This window comes from Dromiciops gliroides, chromosome 1 (genome assembly GCF_019393635.1).
Source record: "Dromiciops gliroides isolate mDroGli1 chromosome 1, mDroGli1.pri, whole genome shotgun sequence".
Taxonomy (NCBI): domain Eukaryota; kingdom Metazoa; phylum Chordata; class Mammalia; order Microbiotheria; family Microbiotheriidae; genus Dromiciops; species Dromiciops gliroides.
In genome coordinates this window covers 313,640,351-313,667,191 of record NC_057861.1, presented here as the reverse complement: position 1 = coordinate 313,667,191, position 26,841 = coordinate 313,640,351, and the positions used below count along the sequence as shown (strand labels likewise).

Sequence of the window (26,841 nt, the reverse complement as noted above, 5' to 3'; positions counted from 1 at the left end):
CCATGCGAGGATTCAATTTTGCCACTCTCTGGCTCTTTCCTGAGACTCCCACTACATTCAAAAATCCTACAGGTCTACACCCAGCATCTGGTTTGCTTACTAATACTGATTTAGAGGCTCCTGTGTCTAGCAGACAATCATAATAAGTCTCCCCCACTTTTAAGGTGACATGTGGTTCATTACTCTGGGGAGGTGAATGGACTGGCACAAGTGCATTCAAAAAATCCAGATCTGGGAATATATGGCTTTCATTATCTATGTTCCATTCCTCCCCAAGACACCATCATTCCTGTGTCCTCTTCTGAGGGGGGTCTTGGTTACCATTATTCTGGTACTGCCTTTCTGTATTCCTCCAAAAAGATCTATTTCTATTTTGATTTCGCCTGTAATTAGAATTAGAATTTCTTCTCCAAGTCCTACATTCTCTCAATTCATGCCCCTCCTTACGACAGTAACAACACACCTTAGTGTCCTTGTTCCAGTGTCCACATGGCTGACTAGGAATCGCTGGTGCCAGAATGCTCTGTTTAGGGTGATCTGGATCTTCCTCACGTGAGTCAAAGACATAATTTGCAAGTTCCTTAATTCTATCTACTGAGAGATTTCTCCAGTCTGGACATTGTTTCAGAAAGTATCTGCGTATTTCTGGCAGTGAATTATAAACAAATGTGTTGAGAATGATACAGGAATCTCTTAAATCTACTGGATCCAATCTGGTGTACTGTCTAGCGGCCTCACAAAGTCTATCATAAAATCTGTTTGGTCTTTCATTAGCCTCCTGAGGTAGGCTTAAAAATTTCTGCCAGTTTTCCGGTTTTCTAGAGCAAGATTCCATTCCCTTCAGAAGTGTTTCTCTAGCATCTTTTAATCTTTGGAAATCCCTATCATCATTATAATTCCACTCTGGATCCTTTAGAGGCCATTCCACATCGGCCTTACCTTTCGCAACAAGGGCATTTCCTGCTGAGATAATATCTGTAATCTCAGTTGGGGACAGTAAAGTTTCCAAAAGGCAAGTAACATCAGCCCAACTGGGTTGATATGCATTAAATATAGTCCTTAACTGTGAAATTACAGTGTTTGGATTTTTCTCAAAACTAGGGATGATTGATTTCCATGCGCTCAAGTCACTTGGTCTAAAGGGGCTATATTTTCTGACTTGAATTGGCACTCCCTTCTTACTATGTTCTATAGCTTCCTGCAGAGGGAGTAGTTTCTGCTGATCTGATTCTGAACTTGGATCATCTCTAGTAGAAACAGCAATTTTGAGGTCTCTCTCCATATGTGAGAGTTTCCCCCACATCATAACAATGATAATAACAAAAACAATGATAATAACAAAAACAAAAAAAAAACAACAAAAAAAAATAAAATCCTTAGTCGTATGAACTATGGATGTGGTATTAAAAGGTATTTCAATTGCAGGCATAAAATTTCTACTTATATTAAACGTATTTTCCCAAAGATTCTCACGTATACTATTATACAAAAAACTTTTTGCTGCCTGAATGAGGAAAAAACCAATAATGTTATGAAGGACCATTGAGTAAACTATTCCTCTAAGTCGGGATGTTATGCTGTCCCAATACATTCCGATGAGAAAAATCAAAGGGATGGTAGAATATTCGAGCATCTTGCCCTTTAAACTGGGCTGGCTTTTCTGTTTAAAGCAAGACTTTTAGAGGCTTAAAGTCTTTAAGGGAGATTAGACAAAGGGAAAGTCCGCGGGGGGGGGGGGGGGGGGGGGTGTATTTGGAAAATCCACCGAATTAGCCGGCTTATGGCCAAACTAGGGAGGGTGGGAGGGTCCTTAAGGTCCCTTCGGGGTCGCCAAACTGTGAGATTTAAAATTGGATATTAGATCATAAATCTCCCCTACTTAACCCTTCCCTTAATTTATCTCCCAGACTAGTAAATGGAAGAAGCTTCTGGTTTTCTAGATAGAGCCTTTATTGTATATAAGGTGTTGTTGATTAGAAGGATAGGAAAATAGAAATACAGTACAAATCGTCTTAAATCTAGGCTTAGTCTATATTCCTTATAAAAACTCACCAAACCGATTTAGGCCACCTTTGGAGTGAGTCAGACCGTCTGTCCCGCGCCGCCAGGAGTCCCGCCAAGCCGGCAAAAAAGGCTACTCCCCTTCTCTCCACCCCGGAAGTCAAAAAACCCCGGCAGGCAGTCTGACATGCGCAGCAGGCGGACTGTACCCGGCAGGCAGTCTGACATGCGCAGCAGGCGGACTGTTCATCTCCTCCCCAAAAGGGTGGTCCTTGAAAAACTGGCGTCTTTCAGTTATCCTAACCGACTGTTAAAAACTTTCATATTTTACCACAATATGCAGAGTGCTTTCCCCAAACAATCCTCTGCATAAGTGTAGTGTCCTCATTTCACAGTTGAGGAAATGAGAGGTTAAGTGATTTCCCCAAACTGCTATAGGTAGTAAGTAGCAGAATCCTACTGAATTCAAAGCCAGGTCTTCTGACTCCAGATCCAGACCCTTTTTTCACTACAATAAGATATTTTCTGGCTGGAAATTACTTCTGCCTTGTGGATTCAAGATTTGTATAAAGGGAATGCCTTTTGATTTGTGCTCTCGTACCTGCTACCCTTTAGAAGACTTATTCTCCTTGAAGAGGAGAAAGACCTTTCTTATAAGAGAACATAAAAAAGGCCACCCTGAGACTCATACTCTTGTTGATAAAAGCACCAAGGATATTTTGTGTGAAGATATCATTGTTTTCTGTGGTCTGCCTAAGAGATTAGAAACCTATCACCCAGTGTTCTAATTCTTCTTCATATCCCATTATAGATCTACTGCACATTAGTTTGTCCCAACCTATTTCATCTTGTACCACCTTTTCAGGTTTCTATTTACATAAATTTACTACTTACTTTAGAAACTTATTTGTTTTAAATGTACCTCTTTCAAACTTCAAAGTTTCTTTCTTCCTCTGATATTCTGAGATTTGTTGACAAAGTTCAGCCATTATTTCTGTCCCCATGATTTTAGGCTAATTTTATGCCCACTCGTATTTAATCTTCCCTAATAAAAGTCCTAATTTTTTGTAATCTTTCATATGTCTATTTCCCTCTCTCTGATAATTGTAATTATCTTTCTGTTTAGTCCTTCTCTTTGTTATGTCTACTCTTAAAATAGTACATCTTCTATTTGGTGGAAAATAGTTTTTCACTTAGTAGAAAAAGACTTCCTAGTTTTTGGTATCCTAATCAGTGACCCTAGTTCATTTGTTGTTGAGGGATGTGAAGATGGAGAAAAAAGAAGAGTCGGATGATGTCATTGCTGAGGCCAGGTTCAGACTAAGTCTTAAGAGCCTCCTCAGAAGTTGTGTGTGCCTCTAGAAGTTCATGCCCAGGCTGAGACAAGAGAAAGGGAAAATAGATATCCCAGAGAAGAAGAGTATAGATAATGAGAATAAAAGAAAATGACCTCTACTACCGTTTGTGTCAAAGGCCTCGATTTACCCACACTTCCTTAGACTAGACCCCCCCCCCCACCCCATTCCAGTGTTTGTTTACCGGTGATAGAGCAGTTTCATAAAGATGTATCTAGATAATGAACTCATTCAGGTTATCAACTAAAGTATTGTATTTGAAGTGTTCATTTTTTTAAAAAAGGCTTTTTGAACCATGTTAGGTCACAGATAGAGTTCACATTTTTTTTAAAGTATGATAGATCTTTGAAAACTAGAGCAAAAAATTCCCTTCTCTCTCCTTGTGCACCCCTCTCTTCCCCGCTCTGCCCCGTGAGTGGGGGTGGGGATTTAATTTTAAAAAATCTTATAGAAAAAAAACAAACAGAATAGACTGTCAGTAGTCTGAAATTTCATTCCTGTGGTAACTTCTTCCACTATGGCAAATTGAAACCCATCTGTCACAGTGTTAGACTTTTCTGAAGCTCTGAGGTTAAGCGATAGGACCATCTTCACAGAGCTAGTTCAGGTCAGGAAAAGAACTTGGACCCACAGTTTCTGGACTCCAAGCATACCATCCGCTACTCCATGCTGTACAGTGTAATTATTACAGAAAAGATCCCTGAATCACTCAGTTAACTTCAGTGAATGAGATCATGGGAAACAGAACCCTTAATTATATACTACTGCTCTTTATGTATGTTATTTTGCTTTTTAACTTCCAAGGCATTTTGTTTCAGTCCCTCCTGAATAAGGTCATGATCCTGTTTTTCTGTTTCATTTTAAAAGGGAGAATTACAAAGATCTTCATAACTCATCTTCATGGGGATCACTTCTTTGGCCTTCCTGGACTTCTTTGTACTATCAGTCTCCAGAGCAGCCCCACTGCTTCCAAACCACCTATGGAAATCTATGGGCCTGTAGGGCTTCGGAACTTCATCTGGAAAACTATGGAGCTCTCTCACTCAGAGTTGACCTTCCCCTATGTTGTTCATGAGTTGGTACCCACAGAGGATCAGTGCCCTGCTGGAGAATTAAAAGATTTCTCTCACCTAGATGGAACTGACAGCCCTCCCAAGGAAATACAAGGCAGAACGATCCTTTTAGACTCGGTTGAAGGCTCTTACGTACTGGTCAATGATGAGCAGTTTCTTGTAAAAGCATTTCGCCTCTTCCATCGCATTCCATCTTTTGGTTTTTCAGTGGCAGAGAAGGAACGTCCAGGTAGACTCAATGCACAAAAACTAAAAGACCTTGGTAAGTAAGTTGGTTGCCCATAATTGCGTTAGGGTGGTCTTTGATGCTGCTGGAAGTGTTTAAACTGTGAATGCAGTTGTTAACCAGCCTGTCCTATCAGCCACCCAAGCATTCAAGTACAGTCTTGTCTGCTTAAATTCTTTACTGGAAGTTTGATTATTGATTAAAGACTTCATTCCATAAGGCCAAAAGTACTCGCCAGAGCAAAACCCAAACATGTGAAAGCATTGGAGGGCTGTGGGGAGAGGGGGATGTTGTTACTGTAGATGCAGAGCTATGGAACTTTTTTTTTTTTTTTGGAAAGTCAAGAGTCCCTTTGGAGCGGCAGACTATATAATTATGTGAACACATTATCAGAACTGCATCCCAGTTTTTGTTTAGATGAGGCTGCCAAAAGACTGCACAGATTCACCACCCTGGCTTTAAAATAGTATTTGTACTGTATGTGTTTATCGTTATTATAGACACACCTCACCCAACTTCATTAAGTAGTTTCTAGGGCTGGCTGAAATGGAAGATACAGAAGGAGGGGTGAGTGTCATAGCAACAACATTAAAAATGATCGTTGACCTTACACAAGTTTGGTATAACAGTGACCTTGATGGTGGTGTTTGGTTTTATATAGCAACAAAAGTGTGTTAAGTGAAGGACCAGTTATTTAATAAAATCAGTTAGCCTCTCCTGTGTTCTGAAAGTCAGTCACCCAGGAGAATTTTATCTGTTATTTTTGTGAGTTCTCTAGGTCACTGTGTGTGCATCAGGTATATAATCTAGGCATAGGTTATATACCTGAACAGCAGCCTCCTTACTTTATCCAGAGATTTTCACATTCTATGCTCCATTCTATGCAGAGTATGGAAACAAGGCTGCTATGGTTGCTGTAATGAGATCCCAGGTGGGACTTAGAAGCTTAAAAATCATCTAACATATGGGTGAGGAACAGCTTCATCAGAAAGACACCATTAATACCAACAGCCAGAATTGACCTTCTAAAAAATATAGAGTAAATCCTAGTTTTTCATACTTTATTTTTTTAATGGTTATACAATTGTGAGAAGAATCAAATGCCTTTTCTCTTTGACATTTGTGATGATGATAGAGTGGAACATTCTTAAGAAGTTGTAAATACCATTCCTGTGATTTAATCACATCTGCCTTCATCATTAGGTGTCCCTCCAGGTCCTGCCTATGGGAAACTGAAAAACGGAATTACTGTCGTTTTGGAAAATGGAGTTAAAGTTTCTCCTGAATATGTCTTAGAAAAGCCTATTCCTGGAAGAAAAGTGTGCATTTTGGGTGACTGCTCTGGCGTCGTAGGTGATGGAGGAGTGAAACTGTGCTTCGAGGCAGATCTTTTGGTTCACGAAGCCACCCTTGATGATGCTCATATGGACAAAGCTAAAGAATATGGTCATAGCACCCCACGTATGGCAGCAGAGTTTGCCAAATTGTGCAAAGTCAAGAAACTGGTTCTTACTCACTTCAGTCAGAGGTACAAACCACCTCTCCTCTCTGGAGCAGGAGAAACAGATGATATTAGAGAGTTAAAAAAGCAAGCCGAATCTGTGTTGGATTTCCAAGAAGTGACTCTAGCAGAGGATTTTATGGTGATTGACATTCCAAAGAAAAAAACTATCAGCATTACCTGAGTATGTTTTCATGTGCCAGTTTGAAACAGCCTGCTCTCCAGATTTCTGTCTGAAATGATTTGGGGCCAAATAATCCCAGGAAGGGTGGGGCTGCATTGCTGAATTGACCTGTGTGGCCTTAATGGTGTTGCACAGATCAGCTCTTAACACCAGCAGCCTTCTTCAAGTCCCAGCTTGATTAAATGATAGCCTGATTAGATAAATACTGTAGTTAAACTGTTCCCTTGAGTTTGATCCATTACCCTCCCCACTACAAGCTCAGTGTTTTTGCTGTCATTACCTAAATGCAGAGAAAACTGTTTTCTGCTAACAATGGATTAAGCAGAAGAAGAGAATAGGTGTAAGGAAAATATTGGGAAGCATTTGAGGTTGAATATAAGAACTCAGAATTGCTACATCTTCACTGAAGTGCTTAGCAGAAGGTTGGGGTTAAACTTAAATCTCTTGTTTAACAACTTGGTTTCTGTTTAAATCCAAATCTGAATGGTTAGCAAAACTGCTAGCTTGTATGGTTATAGAATTATTATAAACAGACTACAAGAGACTGTAGGAATTATTGGTTTGGACCGGCATACTTGAGATCATCAAATCTTACTTGAAATAAGTGGGTTGCAATATATACCAAAATATTAGCATCCATAACTGGAAAGAAAGTGAATGACCTTCCATTGGGAAATTATTACACACATTGTGGCACATGAATGTCAGAATATTTCTGCAATGTAATAGACAGTGATTATGAGGAAGCCTGGTAAGACTTAATTGGAAGTGATGCAAAGTGTAAAGTAGGCAGAACCAGGCACATGATCTGTGTGGTTACTACAGCAATGTAAATAGAAAAAGCAAAAATGAAATTCGATGGTGTGCCACTATGGTGCTCAAGCTCTGCCCAAAAGGAGAGGAGAAATTGCATCCTCCTCCTTTCAAGTACATTCCCAGAAAATAGATGTATCAGTGTGTGTTAATCAGTTTAGTTTCCGACCAGCAGCGAGAGGCAACAGAAGTCTTCTTCTTTTCAGTCATTGTTTGTATTAGGGGTTTTTGACCCTGTATTCTTTGCAACACATCATCTAGTGGACCTTTTAAAAAATAATGACTTTGAACATGACTTTTCTGCTGCAGATTACATAGCAACATTAAGGTTACATAAGAAACTTCATGCTAATGATAACGGAGATGGACCCTCAAGTTTCTTTAATTGTAAATGTTTATTTAAATATATAATCTTTTACAGAAGGCCTTAATGTTCTGGTGAATAGGTTTAAGACAGTCTCAGAGGGAATCCAAAGATAAAAAAAGAGGCAGGCATATGATCCTCCCATGAGGGTTGGCCAGCTGACCTGTGGCTCTTCTGTATTTATGGCCTCCTGGGAAGGTGAGGGCGTGGGCAGCAGAGCTGAATGGACCATAAGAGCCTGTGCTACTAAGGTGACATGTAGGCTTTTCTAAGCTGGAAAGGGTTTTCAGTGATACATTATTTGCTAGCAAGAACCAAGGCATTATTATGAAATTGAAAATTTCTTCTTTGGTCTTTACTATTTCCCTCATGCTCTTCCTCTTTCCTCTTATTCCAAATAAATCTCTAATGAAGGGAGGATATATTTTTGTACTGGGGGAGTCTTCTATCATCAGGCTACCTGTATCTTCCACACAGTTACCCAAGTTACTGACAGTGTTACTCTTGATAAATTCCAGACTCCTGATTGCCTTTAGGATCTAATAGAAACTCTTCTCTGTTGGGCATTAAAAGCCATTCACAACCTGGCCCCAACATTGTGCGCACTCTCTCTCTCTCTCTCTCTCCCCCTCTTTTATGGGGGGGGGGAAGGGAGTGGGGCAATGAGGGTGAAGTGACTTGCCCAGGGTCACACAGCCAGTAAGTGTCAAGTTTCTGAGGTTATATTTGAACTCGGGTACTTCTGAATTCAGGGCTGGTGCTTTATCTGATGCACCTCCTAGCTACCCACCAACATAGATTTCTAACCTTATTACACTTTACTATTCTTCATGTCTCCTGTACCTCATATGTGACCCTCTGTGGTGTCCCTCTTGCCTGGAATGTACTCCTTCCTCCCCTCTGCCTCTTAAAAATCCTCCTTTCCTTTAAGATTTAGCTCAAGTACCACCTTCTACACACAGACTGTCCTGATTCTTTCTATCCCTACCTCGTACTTCCTTCTTAAAATCAACTGCTTTGTATATACCTGGATATAAATATTGTTTTCTGCAAAATAGAATGTAAGCTCTTTGAGAGCAAGGACTGTGAGTTTTTGTTTTTGTAACCTAGAACCAGAGTTAATAACCTGGGGTCTATAAAATTGTTTTTTGTATTTTGATAACTATTTCAATAAAATTGGTTTCCTGTCTAATGTATTTTATGTATTTAAAAACATTGTGTCTGTGACACAAAAAGTTAAGAACCCCTGGCCTAGAATGTAATTGCTTAATAAATGGTTGCTGATTGATCAAGTCCTCTTTCCTACCAGTGTTGCAAGAAGTTAAATATTGGGATTTGCATTGTTTAATATTTACAGTTACCTCCACACACCTTTGCCAGTAACTTGGCATCTTTTGTTGACTTATTTATAGATTCATAGTTCATACTGGTAATTGATTTGCACATTGCAGTACATAGTATGTACAGCAGCTTGGGCCTGTGGATTTCCTTGAGGAGCTCCCTCACTTCTAGGATCCCCAATCTGATCAGTCAGGGACCCAGTGAGTCCTGACAAGATTTCCCTAAAATGGATTTCTTCCAGGACCTATTCCATTCCAAGTTCTCAATCTCATAGGCTATAGAACCAACCTAGATATGAAGACCAGATTGGTTTCCAAATGAAACTAAACAAATACAGTATCTGTTGAATACATAGGCTGAGTTCTGTAAGGTGGGCTGTTATAGGCTGACAGTTTTAGAAATCTAATTATGCTGGCCTGGAGGACATAGCTCTGTATCTAGCTATTCTGATTGCTGTAACATTATTAGGCAGCTAGGTGGTTCAGTGGAGAGAGTACCCGGCTTGACTTCCGATGTGGCCTCAGACACTGAGCTGTATGACCCTGGGCTAGTCACTTAACCCTGTTTACCTCAGTGTTCTCATCTGTAAAATGATATGGAGAAGGAAATGGCAAACCACTCCAGGGATCTTTGCCAAGAAAACCCCAAATGAGGTCATGAAGAGTCAGAACTGACTGAAAAACAACTGAACAACATTTATTAAATAAAACATCTACTTTTTGGGGGGAGGGGGTTGAGGCAATTGGGGTTAAGTGACTTGCCCAGGGTCACAGAGCTAGTAAGTGTCAAGTGTCTGAAGTCAAATTTGAACTCGGGTCCTCCTGACTCCAGGGCCAGTGCTCTATCCACTGTGCCACCTAGCTGCCCCAAAACATCTACTTTTAACAAGAGCACGCTCTATTAAAGCAATATTAAATATTATTATTAAAGCAATAGCTCATATGGCCTGGTACCGTTTATGAGCATTCCAGAATTCATTCATGGCTTGCTGAGGCCATGCATGCAGAATTGTGCCATACTAATGTTTGTTAGAGAAGAATTACCTGTTGGCTTTCTTAGGATGTGGTTATTCCCAAGATGATCTTTAGGACTTTCCACCTGAAATCAACCATGTCCCCACAGACACAAGACAATCAGGTTTGTTTTGGGTATTAAATGTGATTATATCCATCTTCCATAGGAAACCTAATGGTTCTTTCAGTACCCTGGTCTCATTCTTTAACACTGGCAGTGAGGGTGAACCTGGTAGTTTCTTTCCAAAATTTCTTACTCAGAAATTCACCCAGAATGTTTCTGACTTCCCATTCATGATCTATGACTATTCCATAAATTTATTGAATCTCCTTGAAACAATTTGCATTTCTTACTTTCCCAGCCTTATTTGGGCCAGTGAATTCCATGTCTATTCAAAATTCAACAAACATCAATAAATTGCCTACTCCCTTGCAAGGTACTGTGCTAGGTGCTAGGGATATAGGGAGGAAATGGCCTGTGTCCTTGAGGTCACATTCTTAAAACAAAAAAAAGCAGGGCAGCTAGGTGGTGCAGTGGATAGAGCACCGGCCTTGGAGTTAGGAGGACCTGAGTTCAAATTCAGACTCAGACACTTGACACTTACTGTGTGACCCTGGGAAAGTCACAACCCCAATTGTCTCACCAAAAACAAAAGGTCACATTCTTCTAGGAGATAGGACATGTAAACACAAGTATAAGATAATTTGAGGTGTCAGCAAGCACTAATGAATAGAGAGGTCAGGAAAGAATTCCCTTATCAGCTGGCCCCTGAGCTGAGTTTTGAAGAAAAGGATTCTAAGAGGTGGAGATGAGTTAGTGCATTCCAGACATGCGAGACAGCATCAACAAAGACATATAGGTAAGAGATGAAATTCTGCATTCATGAGACAAAATAGGGGTAGCTAAGTGTTGGAGTGAATAGAACACCAGCCTTTGAATCAGGAAGACCTGAGTTCAAATGGAGTCTCAGATGTTCACTAGCTGTGTGACCCTGTGCAAGTCACTTAACCCCAATCCCCGCCCCCCCCCCAAAAAAAAACCATAGGCTTGGTTGGCTAAAGTGTACAGAGCATGAAGCCAAGAAAGGAAGGCTGATACCAGGTTGTGGAGGACTTTGTCTTTTATCCTAGAGGAAAGAGGGATCCACTGAAGACTTGCATAGGGAAGTGACATAAATGGCTTTGGTAAGATTATTTTGGCAGCAATGTAAATAATGGATGCTGAGAGGGGAGAGGATAAAAGCAGGCTAGTTAGGAGGTTATTGGAATGTTCAGTTAAGTGATAAGAGCCTGAACTAGCAGTGAGTAGAGAAGAATTGCTAAATGGGAGAGATGTTTTTACCTTCTATGTCAAATGAAATGCTTTCTCCCCTGCCCCCCAAACACTTAACCTTCTTCAAGCTTTAGGATTCCGTACTCTCCTGCCAGCCTAAATAAAGAGGGGCAGGACAATGAGGGTTAAGTGACTTGCCCAGGGTCACACAGCTAATAACTGTCAAGTGTCTGAAGCTGGATTTGAACTCAGGTCCTCCTGAATCCAGGGCTGGTCCTTTATCCACTTTACCACCTAGCTGCCCAAGAGATATACTTTTATAGGTGCATTACAGCCTCAGCAAGGTGCAGCCCTCTTAATAGGCCTCAAATCTTTATTTGCCAAAACATATGCATCATTAATGACCTTTCTAATATTTCTTTACCAAGATGATTTAAGTTCTGGGCCCATTATCTCTCATTCCCAATGCAAATAGCTTCATCCTATCCTTCAACTACTGCTATGGGATTTTCTTTGAATGCCTTTTAAATCATTTTAGGATTTGTCACCCAGCTTTTCTCAAATAGCTTTAGATAGGCCCATGATGAACAGATACTGGTGGGGGAACTGAGGGAAAGGAAGAAAAGGGGAATAAGCATTTATTAAGTGCCTCCTATATGCCAGGCACTGTGCTAAGTGCTTGACGATATCTCCTTTGAGGGACTTTTTTCATAGGTATAAGGTCATGGTGGTAAGAGCTAGTTCCTTTTGAGATCTATCACTCTCCCAGGTAATTCTTATATTGGAATAATGAAGGGAAAATATTACTATTTCTTGGAATTTTGCACTTTGCCGGCTGAAACAAGATGAATGCTAATTGTGCTTAAAGTAGGGTGGAGGGACTTTTTAATTCCTTTAGGGAGGTCGGACACTTTGCCACCACATTTTTTTACAATTCCCTAGCTTTACTTTGTACTTGTAGATAAACTTTCCTACTTCCTCTTTTCTTACACTTAAAGCATGGAATAAGAAGAACATTCTTCCCCTTAGGGGGAACTTGATCTTGAAGGAAAGGTAGGATATTGATAAATGGTAGAATAGGAAGAGACATCTAGTGAAGCTGTGAAAGGAAACTGGGACACACCAGATTGTTGAGACCAAGGAGATAGAAGTGGTAGCCACTATGATCTGAGGCTCCCAAGTCACACTACTTAGAACTGTCAAAACATATGCTTTCTAGGGCAGCTAGGTGGCACAGTGGATAAAGCACTAGCCCTGGATTCAGGAGGACCTGAGTTCAAATCCGACCTCAAACACTTGACACTTACTAGCAGTGTGACCCTGGGCAAGTCACTTAATCCTCATTGCCCCACAAAAAAATCCCCAAAAACCAAAAACACATGCTTTCTAAATGCAAAATTTTTTCTAAATACAAATTTTAATTTTGATTATTATTTTCTGGTGAGCACTACAGAAAATGACAGTGGATTCCTCATTGGCTCCTCTCCACAATACATTTGTAGTAAGTGATATTTAGCTAAATTAATTGCCTTCTACAAGAAGATAAAAATGTTTTATTAAGAATCACCAGGGGCGGCTAGGTGGCGCAGTGGATAGAGCACCGGCCCTAGAGTCAGGAGTACCTGAGTTCGAATCTGGCCTCAGACACTTAACACTTACTAGCTATGTGACCCTGGGCAAGTCACTTAACCCTAATTGCCTCACTAAAAAAAAAAAAAAAGAATCACCAGATTGTGGGCAGGGAAGGAAGGAGGGAGGGAGTTTAAAACTTTAAATGTCCAAAAAATATATCAAACTTATAAATAAATAAATAAAGGGAGGCCCCCAATGGGGGATGGGGGTGGCTCTTGGGATATTCAGAGTATAAAAGGACTTTCAAAATCTTCTAGTTTAACATCCTCATTTTATAGGTGGGAAAGTAGACCCCCCCCAAAAAAAAACCCAACCCAAACTTTACATATCAAAATTTTTCTTTAAAGGGATAAACTAACGTATTTCCATTCCCTTTGTTAAAAGGTTAAGACAACCTAATTGATGTTTTTGTGACATTTCAGTTGTGTCCAACTCTTTGTGATCCCATTCGAGGTTTTCTCAGTAAATATAATGGAGTGGTTTACCACTTCCTTATCCAGCTCATTTTACAGCTGAGAAAACTGAGGCAAAAAGGGTTAAATGACTTGCCCAGGATAACACAGCTAGTGTCTGAAGTCCCATTTGAACTCAGGAAGACGAATCTTCCTGATTCCAAGCTCAGTCCTTTATCACTGTGGCACCTAGCTGCCCAACTAATAATCAGGTATCCTCTTTATTTATGTAATTATGATTGAGGGGGAAGGGAGAAAAGGCATATAATAAAAAAGGAAATCAGGGGTCTCAGATATATCCCCAAGCTTATCCAACGTTAAAAATACTTTCCTCTGAATACAGCTGGCTGAGATGCCCTGCTGCTCAGATGTCAGCATTCTAATTATATACTCAGCAGACGTGGCAGGTATGGAGATTGACTTCACTTACATACAAGTAAAAGGGGAAACAGCAGAGGATTAAATGTCCCAGCTATACAAATCCCCTTCCTCTCCTCCACTTACCAGTATCTGCAACCAGGCCAGCCCCAGGTAGAGCCAGATAACATTAAGTTTAGCATTATCAGAATGGAGATTGTTGGTCTCTCATTTGTGTTGTCCATTCTATGTTGAATACAGACGTTCCCCAAACTGGACCAAGATGGATCCATGCCCATCTCACCCGAGGTCACTCCTTTTGGTTTACCAGTATCAGCAACAGCTGTATAAGCCTGACAGACACCAGCAGATCATTGCTTTGGTTCAAATTACAAGGTGCTGGAAGTGACTTACATGGGTAGAGGTATTTGCCAAAGGATACACGAGATCCGGTGGAAATCAGTAGCCCATTCCTACCAGTCCTGAGGAGGACAGCCCCATTCAGCACAGCTGGCCCGGAGGTATTGCTCAAAGCTCCATTAGCCAGGGATGCATGCACCATGCAGGATGTTGCCTCAATGCTGAACCAGCCCACAGTCCCCATCAGAAGAGATATTCTCTTCTTCCCTTCCCCCTAGGAGAGCGAGAAAGAAAAACACAGGCATCGTCCTCATCATAACATCTCCTGGGATGGTCTTGCACAAGACATGAGAGCTCCTAAGAGGGAAGAACTAGGAGGAAGTCTTAGGGAAGAGACAAGTTGAGGAGGGACAAGAGATTGGGAACTGCAAGAGGAATGCGTGACAGCATAGTAAAGCAGAAAGAACACTGGCTTTGTAGTCTACAGGAAGGGTCTACTGTAGCCAGGGAACAATGGAACCTGTAGGCCACCTGAAGATTATGGATTTAAGCATTCCAGGCCAATCTGAGGACAACTAATCTCCAGTTTACAACAGTATTCTTTTTTTTTTTTTTTGGTGAGGCAATTGGGGTTAAGTGACTTGCCTAGGGTCACACAGCTAGTAAGTGTTAAGTGTCTGAGGTCTTCCTGACTTCAGGGCCAGCGCTCTATCCACTGCGCCACCTAGCTGCCCCCTACAACAGCATTCTTTATGTTATCTCGGATCTTACCCCTGATCCTGCCCTGGGTGTCCTTCCTTCAGTTTCACATATACTAAGGCAAAGATGCCAGCTAATAGGATACTGTCCCAATGTTAGCAGATTCCCTCCCCTAGATCCCTGGAAATTGGTGCCTTTTTTCTTCACTTTTCTGGAGGTAATCATGGGCCTTCTTAACTCTCATGGAATTGTGGGAGACATGCAACAGAACCAAGGCATCAGGCTACCCCTACTCACCTTTCTACCAACATTCCTTAGGACTGTGGTGAGGGGGAGGAGGGGGAAGGGAAGAAAATAAACATGTCTATGGCATTCACTATGTGACAGGCACTGTGCTAAGCACTTTACAAACATTATCTCATTTGATGGGGAAATACTATAGTTCCAAGTATAGATGGGCTGTTGATTCTTGAACACTTTTAGTTTCAAGAAAATAGTGGAAATGTAATGTTGCAAAATGTTTTTTTAATTGGTAAAACCATAAACATAAAGCGCCACTCTGCCAGCAGGGAGCCTCTAGATTGGCCAGTTGTCTTTTAACTTGGCACAAATATTTTGTCAAATGAGCCCCTTCCCCCAAATTATCTCAAGTCATTCAGCATGAAACTCCATTTACGTCAAGAATTTCTGGGTTTTTCTCTTCCCTCTCATAAGTATTTACCTGCTTCAGTACATTTTCACTGTCTAGCACTATAGTAGGTGCCTTAGATCAGGCCTTCTTAAACTTTTTCCACTTGCAACCACTTTTTGCCCAAGAATTTTTTACATGACCCCAGGTATATAGGTATATAAAATAGATATCCATAACCTTTTACTATTGCCGTATTTTTCACAACCCCTACATTCAGTTATGCAACCCCATATGGGGTCACAGCCCACAGTTTAAGAAGCTTTGCTGTAGACACAAAAACAGTTCCTGCTCTAAAAGTACTTGAATCTACTTGGGGAGACAACTAATGCTAACAAAATCATAGATGTAGAGTTGGAAGGAACCTCAAAGGCCCTGTAGTCCATCCCTGTTATTTTACAAATGAGGAAACAGAGAGCCAGAGAGGTTAAATAATTTGCCCAAGGTCACAGCTAAATGAGCGTCTGAGGCAGGATTTGAACCCAAGTATTCTCACTATAAAGCTGGGATTCTCCACTGAATCATTATGCAGTTCTCAATCTTTCATCCCTAAAGATGTGATCCTATGAGTAAAAAAAAATATTTAGGATGTTAACGTTTATAATGCATTTTGCAAAGTAGCACCTGCTAAGTGCCAAATGTAAATCTAGGAGAACCTGAGACTGTCAATAAGTAAATCATAGAGGCTGAATCCTATGGTTAATCTCCACATTCGAAATGTTTTCAATCAATCAGATCAATCAATCAACATTTATTAAGCACCTACTATGTGCCAGGCACTATGCTAAATGCTAGGGGTACTAAAAGAGGTAAAAGACAGCCCATGCCATCAAAGAGCTCACTGTCTAGTAGAGGAATAACAGGCAAACAAATATATAATGCAAGCTATATACAGGACAAATAGGAAATAATTGACCAAGGGAAGGCACTGGAATTAAGAGGGGCTAGGGAAAGCTAATTTAAGATGTTAGGTCCTAGAGTGGGATTTTTTGCCCTCTTGGGCTCTTTACCTCATCTCACATGTTGTAAATATTCTGTCAATAGCGAGGAATATATTTTACTTACTTGACTTCACTGTATTAATTGGTTAACAGATGTAAGCATTGTCCTGCTCTTTAATTTCCCCATCTGCTCTAAATTTATTCACAGATGGTTTGGGGGGGGGTGGGGCGGGGGACTAAAGATTTTTGACTGGCTCCTATCTGGGTTTTTTTTAAAGAACTGCAATCCTCTGGAATGAAGAGAAGTTGATTGTTAGAGGCCATTTTTAGGTGTTTTGCAGCAGTGCATAACATTGCCATGTCCATCTCCCTTAACATATTCATACAATTGCATGGAAAAGAAAACTGCGAATTTGGTTCTTTATTATTGGGCATGGCATTGTTAACATCTATTAGCCAATACTTCAAACCACCTATTTGAAATATTCAGCTTGTAGATTCAAATCTGGAAGGATGATAGGAATCACTGGATCATAGCTCGAGGAAACCTTAGAGAGCACCACTTTTAGTTGTTACCATTTCATGACATTGTTTAGAAGTCACTGAGTAACTTGCTCATATAGTGGTGATGATGATGAGGGGGAGAGGGAGGAGAAGGATAGCTAGTATTTCTCTTAAGCTTTAAGGCTTGTAAAACGTTTTACAAACATCTCATTTGGGGGACAGCTAGGTGGCACATTGGATAGAGCACTGACCCCAGAGTCATGAGGACCCGAGTTCAAATGTGGTGTCAGATACTTACTAGCCATGTGACCCTGGGCAAGTCACTTAATCCCAATTGCCTTAACAACAAAACAAAAATATCTCATTTGATCTTCACAACCACCTTGGGATGTAAGTGTTATTATTATTCCCATTTTATAGATGAGGAAACTGGGACAGAGAGCCTTTCCTGATTTCTCCTGTAAGGCTAGTCCCTTCCCTCTGCTGATCATCTTCAGTTTATCCTGTTTTTAATCTTGTTTGAATGTAGTTAGCTGTTTGATGAGCTCCTTAAGGGCAGGGACTCTTTTGCCATTTATTGTATCCTCAGTACTTACCTAGTATAGTGCCTGGCACATAGTAGGTGTTTAATAAATGCTTACTGATTGACCTAATAGGCAAGTCACTTTAAGTCTGCTTGCTTCAGTTTCCTCATCTGTGAAATGAGCTGTAGAAGAAAATGGCAAACCACACCAGTATCTTTGCTAAGAAAACCCTAAATGGGATCACAGAGAGTCCGACAGGACTGAACAACCACAACTGATTGACTGGTTAAGTGAATTGCCCAGAGTCACACAGCCAGTGCGTATCTCCTGAATCCAGATCCAGAACTCCATCCACTCTACCTCCATCCACTGTAGCTGCCTCTAAGGTTATATAGTGCTTTAATATTTATGAAGCACTTTACATAAATTCTCTTAATGGACTCATGACCCTGTAAGGTAAGTGCTGTTATTACAGATGAGGTGATTGGGAAGCAGAGAAGTTGTGAACTTGCCCATGGTCACACAGCTAGCAAGGCTCTGCAGTGGGATTCCAATCCAGTCTCTCCTGACTCCCAAGTCCAGCATTCTATTGGCCCTACCACACTGCTTGTCAATGCCTTGGTAACAAAAGTGATCAGATCACGGGAGCATGAAGTAAATACAAGTACAGAGTCTATGAAGAAGAAACAAAGGAGTATGGTCCCACTCGAAGTCCAGGAACAAACTTTCCAGCATGTGAAAATCTCTGGAGAGTGTTGGGAATACTCAGGCTCTAGTTTGCTTATTGCTGTACCTAGATTATGAAGTGAAGTAGAAATATGACCAGTGGATTACTAATTCCTCTGTCTCCCCCAAATTGTCTGAATTATATAAATTGGGTCTCACTGATCAAATTGGCTAAATACTTTCCTTCATTTTGTTATAAGCTGTTGGGCATCGAGGTAGCACAGTGGATGTAGCACTGAGCCTTGGGTCAGGAAGATCTGAATTCAAATCTGGCCTCAGATACTTCCTAGCTGCGTGGCCCTGGGCAAGTCACCTAACTGTTTGCCTCAGTTCCTCATCTGTAAAATGAGCTGCAGAAGAAAATGGCAAACTACTCCAGTATCTTTGCCAAGAAAACCCCCAAAAGGATCCCACAGTCAGATATGACTGAAAACAACTAACAAGTTAGTATGGAAGCTATGCAAAATTTTGTTTTTTTCATAAGGGTTCCAAGAGATAATTGTTAATTATGAGTATAAGAGAGGAAAGGATGAGAAGGTACCATCTGAAGAGACAGAGGAAAATTGGGAAAAGGTTTTGGAATGGTAAACTGGATTTTAAAATATTGGCCTTGCCCTTTAGTAAGTGAATGACCATGAGTAAGTCATCTTAGTCATCTGGTTCTTAGTCTCCTCAACTGTAAAATGAGAGAAATTATCTAAGTCAGTATTTCTCAAGCTTTTTTTGATCCCTTTATGCTCTTAAAAATCATTGAGGATCTCCCAAATGTTTTTTATGTGGGTTATATTTATCAATATTTACCATATTAGAAATTAAAATGTTTTATTATTATGAAGATAATTGACTTCTTGACCTTGTGGACACCATGAAAGGTCATTGAAAGTCACTGGAAGGGGGGCAGCTAGGTGGCACAGTGGATAGAGCACTGGCCCTGGAGTCAGGAGTACCTGAGTTCAAATCCGGCCTCAGACACTTAACACTTACTAGCTGTGTGACCCTAGGCAAGTCACTTAATCCCAATTGCCTCACTAAAAAAAAAAAAGAAAAGAAAGAAAGAAATTCATTGGAAGACACTATGAGAATCACCAATTCAAGTGATCCCTAAGGTCCCTTTCAGCCCTACGTTATTATATATTATATACCGAGTATATTCTATATAATGTATATTCTATAAAATATATATTATTTCTAAACCCACAACTTTATAATCTAGTGCCACTTCCTTTCACTGATGAAAAAAGAGAGGCACAGAAAAGTAGTTAAGTAGTTAAAGCTTTGGGCCTAGAGTCAACAAGACCAGTTCTAGACACTAGCTGTGTGACCCTGGGCAAGTCACTTAACCTCTGTCAACTGTAAAATGGGGATAATAATAGCAACTCTACATTTTAGGGTTGTTGTGAGAACAATTGAGATTATTATAATGATCCAAGACAATCCCAAAGGACTATCAAGGAAACATACTATCCACATCCAAAGAACTGATAGCATGCTATTTTTCACTTTCTTTTCTTTTTTTTCTTTTATTCAAGTTTTCTTATACAAAACGACTAATATGGTAATGTTTCACATAATCGTACATGAATAACCTATATCTGAATGCTTACTGCCTCAGAGAGGGGCGAGGGGAGGGAGGGAAGGAGGGATAAAAATTGGAACTCAGAAAGATACGTAAAGATTTCCTTCTATCTGTCCAAAAAAACCCAATATGAGATTATTTCTAAAGTGGCACATAGTAGGTGTTTAATAAATGCTTGTTTCCTTTAATATATGCTTATTGACTGATGCTATAATCTTTCATTATTTTCATGTTCATCTACAATGTAGAATCATAATCATAGACTATAATTGGTGGAAAGAACTCTAGGAACTATATATACATATTAATATATATCATAATCATAGAATATCATTGATGGAAAGAACTTTAAGACCTATGGGGAGAGACAGAAAGACAGAGACAGAGAGAGAGAGAGGCCAATTCTTTTGTTTTACAGACAAGTCAACTGAAGCTCAGAGACAGAAAATCACTTGTCAGTAGCAACAAAAGAAGGACATGGAAAAGCTAGGATTCATACTCAGATTCCTTCATTCCAAACAATCCATTTACAAAAGCAATAAATAAAAACTTCTACAATTCTGCAAAAAGCCTTTGCTCATTGTCTTTTTTTTTCCTTGCAGGGTAATGAGGTTTTATGATTTGCCCAGGGTCACACAGTTAGTACATGTCAAGTGTCTGAGGCCACATTTGAACTCAGGTCCTCCTGAATCCAGGGCTGGTGCTTTATCCACTGCACCACTTAATGTCCTCATTGTCTTCTTTATACAGTTATCAGGGAATCTTATTGCCACATCCTTTGGATAGATGCTCAAATTCTCCTTTCTTTTGTTCTATTTATTTTTCAGAACTGTATTATTCCTCCCTCACTCCCTTCTTACCCCCTCCCTCCTTTCCCAGTCTTTTTTCATAAGCCATGACAGTGGCAGTAGTTAGCACTAATGACCTGTTCAAACTGGTGCATGGGACAAGATCGAGAACTGTGTTTTATGGAAGCCATGTTGACTACAGACTATAAGTCTGTAACTGGAGAAACTGGGGTCTTATTTTGAATGCTTTTAGAGAACAGAGCCAAAAGGACCAAAGTATTCATAAGATTATGGATCTAGAACTGGAAAAAATGATTTTAGAGATTATCTAGTGGAACTCCCTTGTTTTTTACAACTGAAAAATGCGAGGCCCAGACTGATTCAGTGACTCATCCCAAAATTACACACCCAGGATTCAGACTTAGGTTATCTGACTCCAAATCTGGTCTCCATTCCACTGCATGATGATATGTTTTATTTTCAAAATATTTTATTTTTTCCAATTAAATCTAAAAACACTTTTTACCTTCACTTGTTACAATTTTGAGTTATAGGTTCTCTCCCGCTCCCCATAAAGCAAGAAATTTGATAAAGATTATATGTGTGCAGTCATGCAAAACATATTTCCATATTAGCCATGTTGTGAAAGAAAACACACACAGACACACACACCCCAACCAAGAAAAATAAAGTAAAAAACCTGTATGCTTTGATCTGCATTCGGACCCCATGAGCTCTTTCTCTGGAGGTGAACAGCATTTTTCATCACAGGTCCCTCAGAATTGTCTGGGTATGATGCCTTTTAAAGTCTGAGTTAGGCCATAAGGAACACGTGCCCTTACTGGAATTCTTCCCTAGAGAATGTCTCTTAGAGGTCTAAGAGTTACTGGACCAAGTCAAGCAGCATTAAGGGATAAACTGGAAGTTTTAACTGGAAAAAGAAACTAGCTAGATCATCTTTTTGTTTTGTTTTTGTTTTGTTTTGCGGAGCAATGGGGATTAAGTAACTTGCCCGGGGTCACACAGCTAGTAAGTGTCAATGTCTGAGGCTGGATTTGAACTCAGGTCTTCCTGAATCCAGGGCTAGTGCTTTATCCACTGTACCACCTAGCTGCCCCGCTACATCATCTTTTTAAGGTGTCTTCTAGCTCAAAATCCTACAAACCTATGACTTAGTCAGTGCCATGTTGCGCATGGGGAGGGATGAGCAGCAAGAATAAAATCTAATCTTGGCCCTGAGGGAGTTTGTGATGTAATGATCATAGATTCAGAGAGGGGAAGGGGCTGAGAGGCCCTCTGGTATAACTCCGTCATGTTATATGTGAGGAAACTGAAGCTCAGAGGGTTAGCTAACTTTCCTAAGGTCACACAGGTAGTAAATGAGAGACTGGATTTGAACACAGGGCCCATGGTGTCAACCCCATCACTCTCTTTCCTGCACCACATTGATGCCACTAGAAAGAATACATGAATTACTATCATTCTGTTTATGATGAAGTGCTCTAACATGTCAGACAGACTTTTTAAGTGCTGTTGAAGTACAGCAAAGGGGGAGATCACTGAGGACTGGAGTAATTAGGGTTCTATAGAAACCTTGGAGAAGAGGTGTTGCCTAGGATAGTGTTACACTTGAAGGATGTACTGGTAGGCTTGGGTTCAAATCCTGTTTCTGATACTTACTACTTATGACCATGAACAACTCACTTAACCTTTTTGAGTCTATTTCCTCATCCCTGAAATGGAATTAATAATAAGAAATACCTGCATTGGGGAAGCTAGTCAGCGAAGTGGATAGTGTCAGGTCTGGAGTCAAGATGACCTCATTTCAAATATGGCTCAGACACTATGTGACTACTTGGCAAGTCACTTAACTCCTTTGGCTCAATTTCCTCATCTCTAAAATGAGTTGGAGAAGAAAATGGCAAACTACTCCAGTGTCTTTGACAAGAAAACTCCAGAATGGGTCACAAGGAGTCAGACATAACTGAAATGATTGAACAACAACAACAAAGACCTGCCTATTGTGAGGATCAAATGAGATCATGTAGATCAGGGATTCTTAACTCTGTGTGTGTGTGTGTGTGTGTGTGTGTGTGTGTGTGTGTGTGTGTGAGAGAGAGAGAGAGAGAGAGAGAGAGAAAGAGAGAGAGAGAGAGAGAGAGAGAGAGAGAGAGAGAGAGAGAGAGAGAGAGAGAGAGAGATCCCTCTGGCAATCTGGGGAAAACCTAGGGACCCTCTCTATGAATGGTTTTCAGTACAGAAAGTAAAATCCTGTAGGATTACAAAGGAAACCCGTTATATTGAAATAGTCATCAAAATGTAAGAAAAAAAAAAAGGTTTACAGACCCACAGGTTAAGAACCCGTGATTATAAAATAAAGAACTTTCCAAATCTTACAACACACTATGTAGATGTGAGGTATTGTGATGAAAAAGGTAATACCAATAACGATAACTTACTTTCTGTTAAGGTTTGCATATCTGAATTCCTCACGATGACCCAGTAAAGTCAGAGACTTTCATCTGGGCTTAGGGGGATGGTTCAGATTGGGACATGTGGAGGGAAAAGGAGTTGGGAATTACAGTCTCAAGAGGTATAAACCAGATCTTAGTTTCCAACCTTGATGACTTCCTCAATGGTCCTATAAGAGTTACTGAAGATCTTCTCCTTCCACTGAAAACTTCAGTGCCAGTTTTTTCAAGGTGGGATTGAAGATTACTAGACAAGTTTTGTAGGCTGTATTGATATTCAATGTCAAGATTTTAATAAAACATTTAAATTTTGTTGTAGTTTGTCCTTCTGTACTTGAAGAGGATCATGACAGATGTCCTGCCTTGCAATGAATTGGATTTAAGTGAGGAAGGGCTGTGCAAAGTCCCCAGCCTCACTTTCTCCTCTGGAGCCAATCTGGGTCCAGTAGCAAAGTATATTATCAGGATGACTGGAGATGTCCCCAGATGTTTAAGGCAATCAGGGTTAAGTGACTTACCCAGGGTCACACAGTTAATAAGTATCTGAAGTCAAATTTGAACTCAGGTCCTCCCAACTTCAGGGCCAGTGCTCTATCTACTTCACCACCTAGCTGCCACTTAATGGATTTTTTAAAGAAAAAGAAGAGGGGGCAGCTAGGTGGCACAGTGGATAGAGCACTGGCCCTGGATTCAGGAGGACCTGAGTTCAAATCCGGCTTCAGACACTTGGTACTTACTAGCTGTGTGTCCCTGGTCATGTCACTTGACCCTCATTGCCCCACAAAAAAAAAAAGAAAAGGAAAGGAAGAGTCACATGATAAGCCCCCCACCCCCACCCTCACCCGACACCACTGCTACCTGACTCCAGACTGAGCAGGCCTTAACAGTCTGAAAGTAGGAATGGGAGTCAGGACCCATATTTTTAACTAGAGTGCCAATGGCAACTTTTGATTGGAGGGTTTTCAGATGAACTTCAGAATTCCTCTAAGATAAAGAGAAGTTGATAGTTATAACACTTGCCCCATGCCCATGATTTCTGCTACAATGCACATCTGGAGAGGAAAAATCTCAGACTTGTATCCAGCCAGCTTGTCTCCCTTGAGCAAGAGCTTGGTGGTTTTCAAGCTAGATCCTTGTTAGTGTGAGAACCAGGCTCCAGAGAAGCTTCAGCAACCAGCAGCCTCAGGGGGTAGTGACACTGTGGGTGGTTATGTGGCATTCCTTTCCTTCGTGTTTGAAAATGTATTTGGGTGCCAAGTTAACTGAAGAAGGAAGAAGCTCGGTTTTGCCAGAACAGGGAAAGAGAGTCTTAAAAGGCTTAAACTGAATGATTTTCTTCTATTGGGTTCTTCTAGCCTGTGGATTCTCTTTCCTGTTAGAAAAGACAAGCGCGCTGTGGTAGAACCAGAGGGTTCTGACTAATTTCACAGGAGCTCAGGAAGCCTGACAGGAATGAAGGAAGTGCTGGGACAGCAGGCTCTGCCCCTGTGACAGTGAAAAGGCAGCAGCTGGATAAAGCTTGTCAGAAATGTCAGGCAAGGGAAAGTGAATGGGGAAAGGGAAAAGGGAAGGAGAGAAATTCTTGATCCTCTGGGGAGAGAGAGGAAAAAGCAGAGAAAACAAGGGGTAAGTTTTTCTCATGGCAATTCAAAAAATCATTTTGTGAGTGCAAGAGGGAAGGAATTCCAAAAGTAAATCAGATGCTTTTTGCAGTGTTTATTTTGTATTTGGTGTACTTTTTTTTCTTCTTCTCCAAATTATTTAGAAAATACTATTCTTCAAACATCACCTCCCTATGAAATTTTGTATGTCTATGAAATCCTGATGTCATAGTTTCTCCAAATTCAAGCCTAATGGTTCCAATTTAATTATTTAAAAGGTCGTGCTTGATTGACCCACAAATTTTCTGGATAGTAACTGTGATTATTTTTTCCCAAGTAAAACATTAAAGATTGTCTTTTGAAAAAAACAAACAGAATTTAGTGCTGTAAGGCTTTTTCTCTCTCAAAATTGAATGCTGAAAAAACAAATCCCAACCACAAATAATCTTTAAGAGATATTTTTGTCACTGGGATGATGAAACAACACATGCCAATCCTGGTTTTTTGTTTTGTGTTGGTTTTTAATAACAAAATTATCTCCTCCAGCACCTGCAATGTTCTTTTTTATGCTCGTGATAGTGAGACTGTCAGTAAGTGCCCTTGTTCAGTAGAAAGCTGTCTAGTTCAGGCTCCTTTGGGGCCTGCTGGGAGAAAAGAGAAAGGCAAAATCATCTGCCCCATCCCTCATTACTGCATATTCTGAAGAAAATTAAATGTATTGAAAATCATGTGTTAACCACTCCACTGGAATGAAGCTATGCACTTTTTGTAAGATTATTGATGCTACCTAAATCCATGATTGTGGGCTTCAGAATTTCAGTAGCAACTCCCCTGATCTGTCTGTGATGGAAATCAAATAAGACTCTGTTTACTTTCTTCCTACTTGATAGGCTTGCTGTGAGAAAAGCATTTTGTTAACTTTAAAGCATTTTATGATTGTGAGCTTTAATTTTCATGATTTCTTGCTTGTTTGTTAATTCAATTCAACAATATTATGTGCCTATTATATACAACGCATTCTTGGGGAAGACAATGATCTAAGCCTAGTGATTTTCCTTGTGGAGAGACTGATCTGGGGGTCTCTTAAGAAACTGGGTCATGGGGGCAGCTATGTGGTGCCGTGGGTAAAGCACTAGCCCTGGATTCAGGAAGACCCGAGTTCAAATCCAGCCTCAGACACTTGGCACTAACTGTGTGTCCCTGGGCAAGTCATTTAACTTCCGGTGCTCCATAAAATAAATAAATAAATAAATGAAATTTAAAAAAAGAAAAAAGAAATTGGGTCATAACCATGATTTACCCAGGATGAGTTTGTTCCAGTCTCAGGTTTCCCAGGGGTCATCATTAAACCTGGTTCTACTGGACTGGGCAAAACTCAGTTTGAGGAACAAATGAGATAACATGCGTAAAGCATCTTGCAAACCTTTAAATGCTACATTTAAATGCTAGCTAGTACCATTATTCCAGGGCTGTGCCAACCTAAAATAGACCTGGCATAATCTCTGGCTCAGTCAGGACTTTGGGTCCCAAGGTCTAGGTTATAACTGATCTAATCTTTTCAGGAATAAAGACAGGCCACCATTTAAGTACTCAAGTTTTCTCTTATTTTGAATATTTAACCAGAAAGAAGGAAAGACTTCAGTATACTAAATGTGAAATTAGTCAGTGATTGAAATGTTTGTGTTTCTAATAATATTTATTCCAATCTCTCTGGTATTATGTATGTACCTCACCCCAAGTCTGACAAGATTCTTTTTTTTTTTTAAGTTTTATTGCTGCTTTTGTTTTTGTTTTTGCGGGGCAGTGGGGGTTAAGTGACTTGCCCAGGGTCACACAGCTAGCAAGTGTCAAGTGTTTGAGGCCAGATCTGAACTCAGGCACTCCTGAATCCAGGGCCGGTGCTCCATCCACTGCGCCACCCAGCAGCCCCCTGCTTTTGTTTTTACACCACTGTAATGTCCCTTTTATCCTGTTAAATTATGATAGTCTTCCTTGAAACAAATAAACAAAAAGTAAGCAGAGTGAAGGAAAGAGGACTGGATTTAAAGTGTAAATTACACTCCACATTCTTAGTGTAGATCCCATCTCCCTACTTGGTACTATCTTAGTATCTCTTTTTTATTGAGTTATTGCTGTAATTTTTTTTTTGGCGGGGCAATGAGGGTTAAGTGACTTGCCCAGGGTCACACAGCTAGTATGTCAAGTATCTGAGGCCAGATTTGAACTCAGGTCCTCCTGAATCCAGGGCCCGTGCTTTACCACTACACCATCTAGCTGCCCCCTATTGCTGTAATTTTTTTTTTAAGTGAGGCAATTGGGGGTTAAGTGACTTGCCCAGGGTCACACAGCTAATAAGTGTTAAGTGTCTGAGGCTGGAT

At 40.4% G+C, this 26,841-nt stretch overlaps 1 protein-coding gene across 1 annotated transcript in view; it reads left to right on the top strand.

The window, feature by feature from the left end:
* Positions 1-8,719, top strand: part of ELAC1 (elaC ribonuclease Z 1) — a 31,059-nt gene extending 22,340 nt beyond the window's left edge. The window contains exons 3-4 of the mRNA XM_043977597.1: positions 4,224-4,691; positions 5,859-8,719. Coding sequence (XP_043833532.1) covers positions 4,224-4,691; positions 5,859-6,340 — 950 coding nt within the window. The 3' untranslated portion in view covers positions 6,341-8,719. The remainder of the gene's footprint in view (positions 1-4,223; positions 4,692-5,858) is intronic.
* Positions 8,720-26,841: the final 18,122 nt, after the last annotated feature.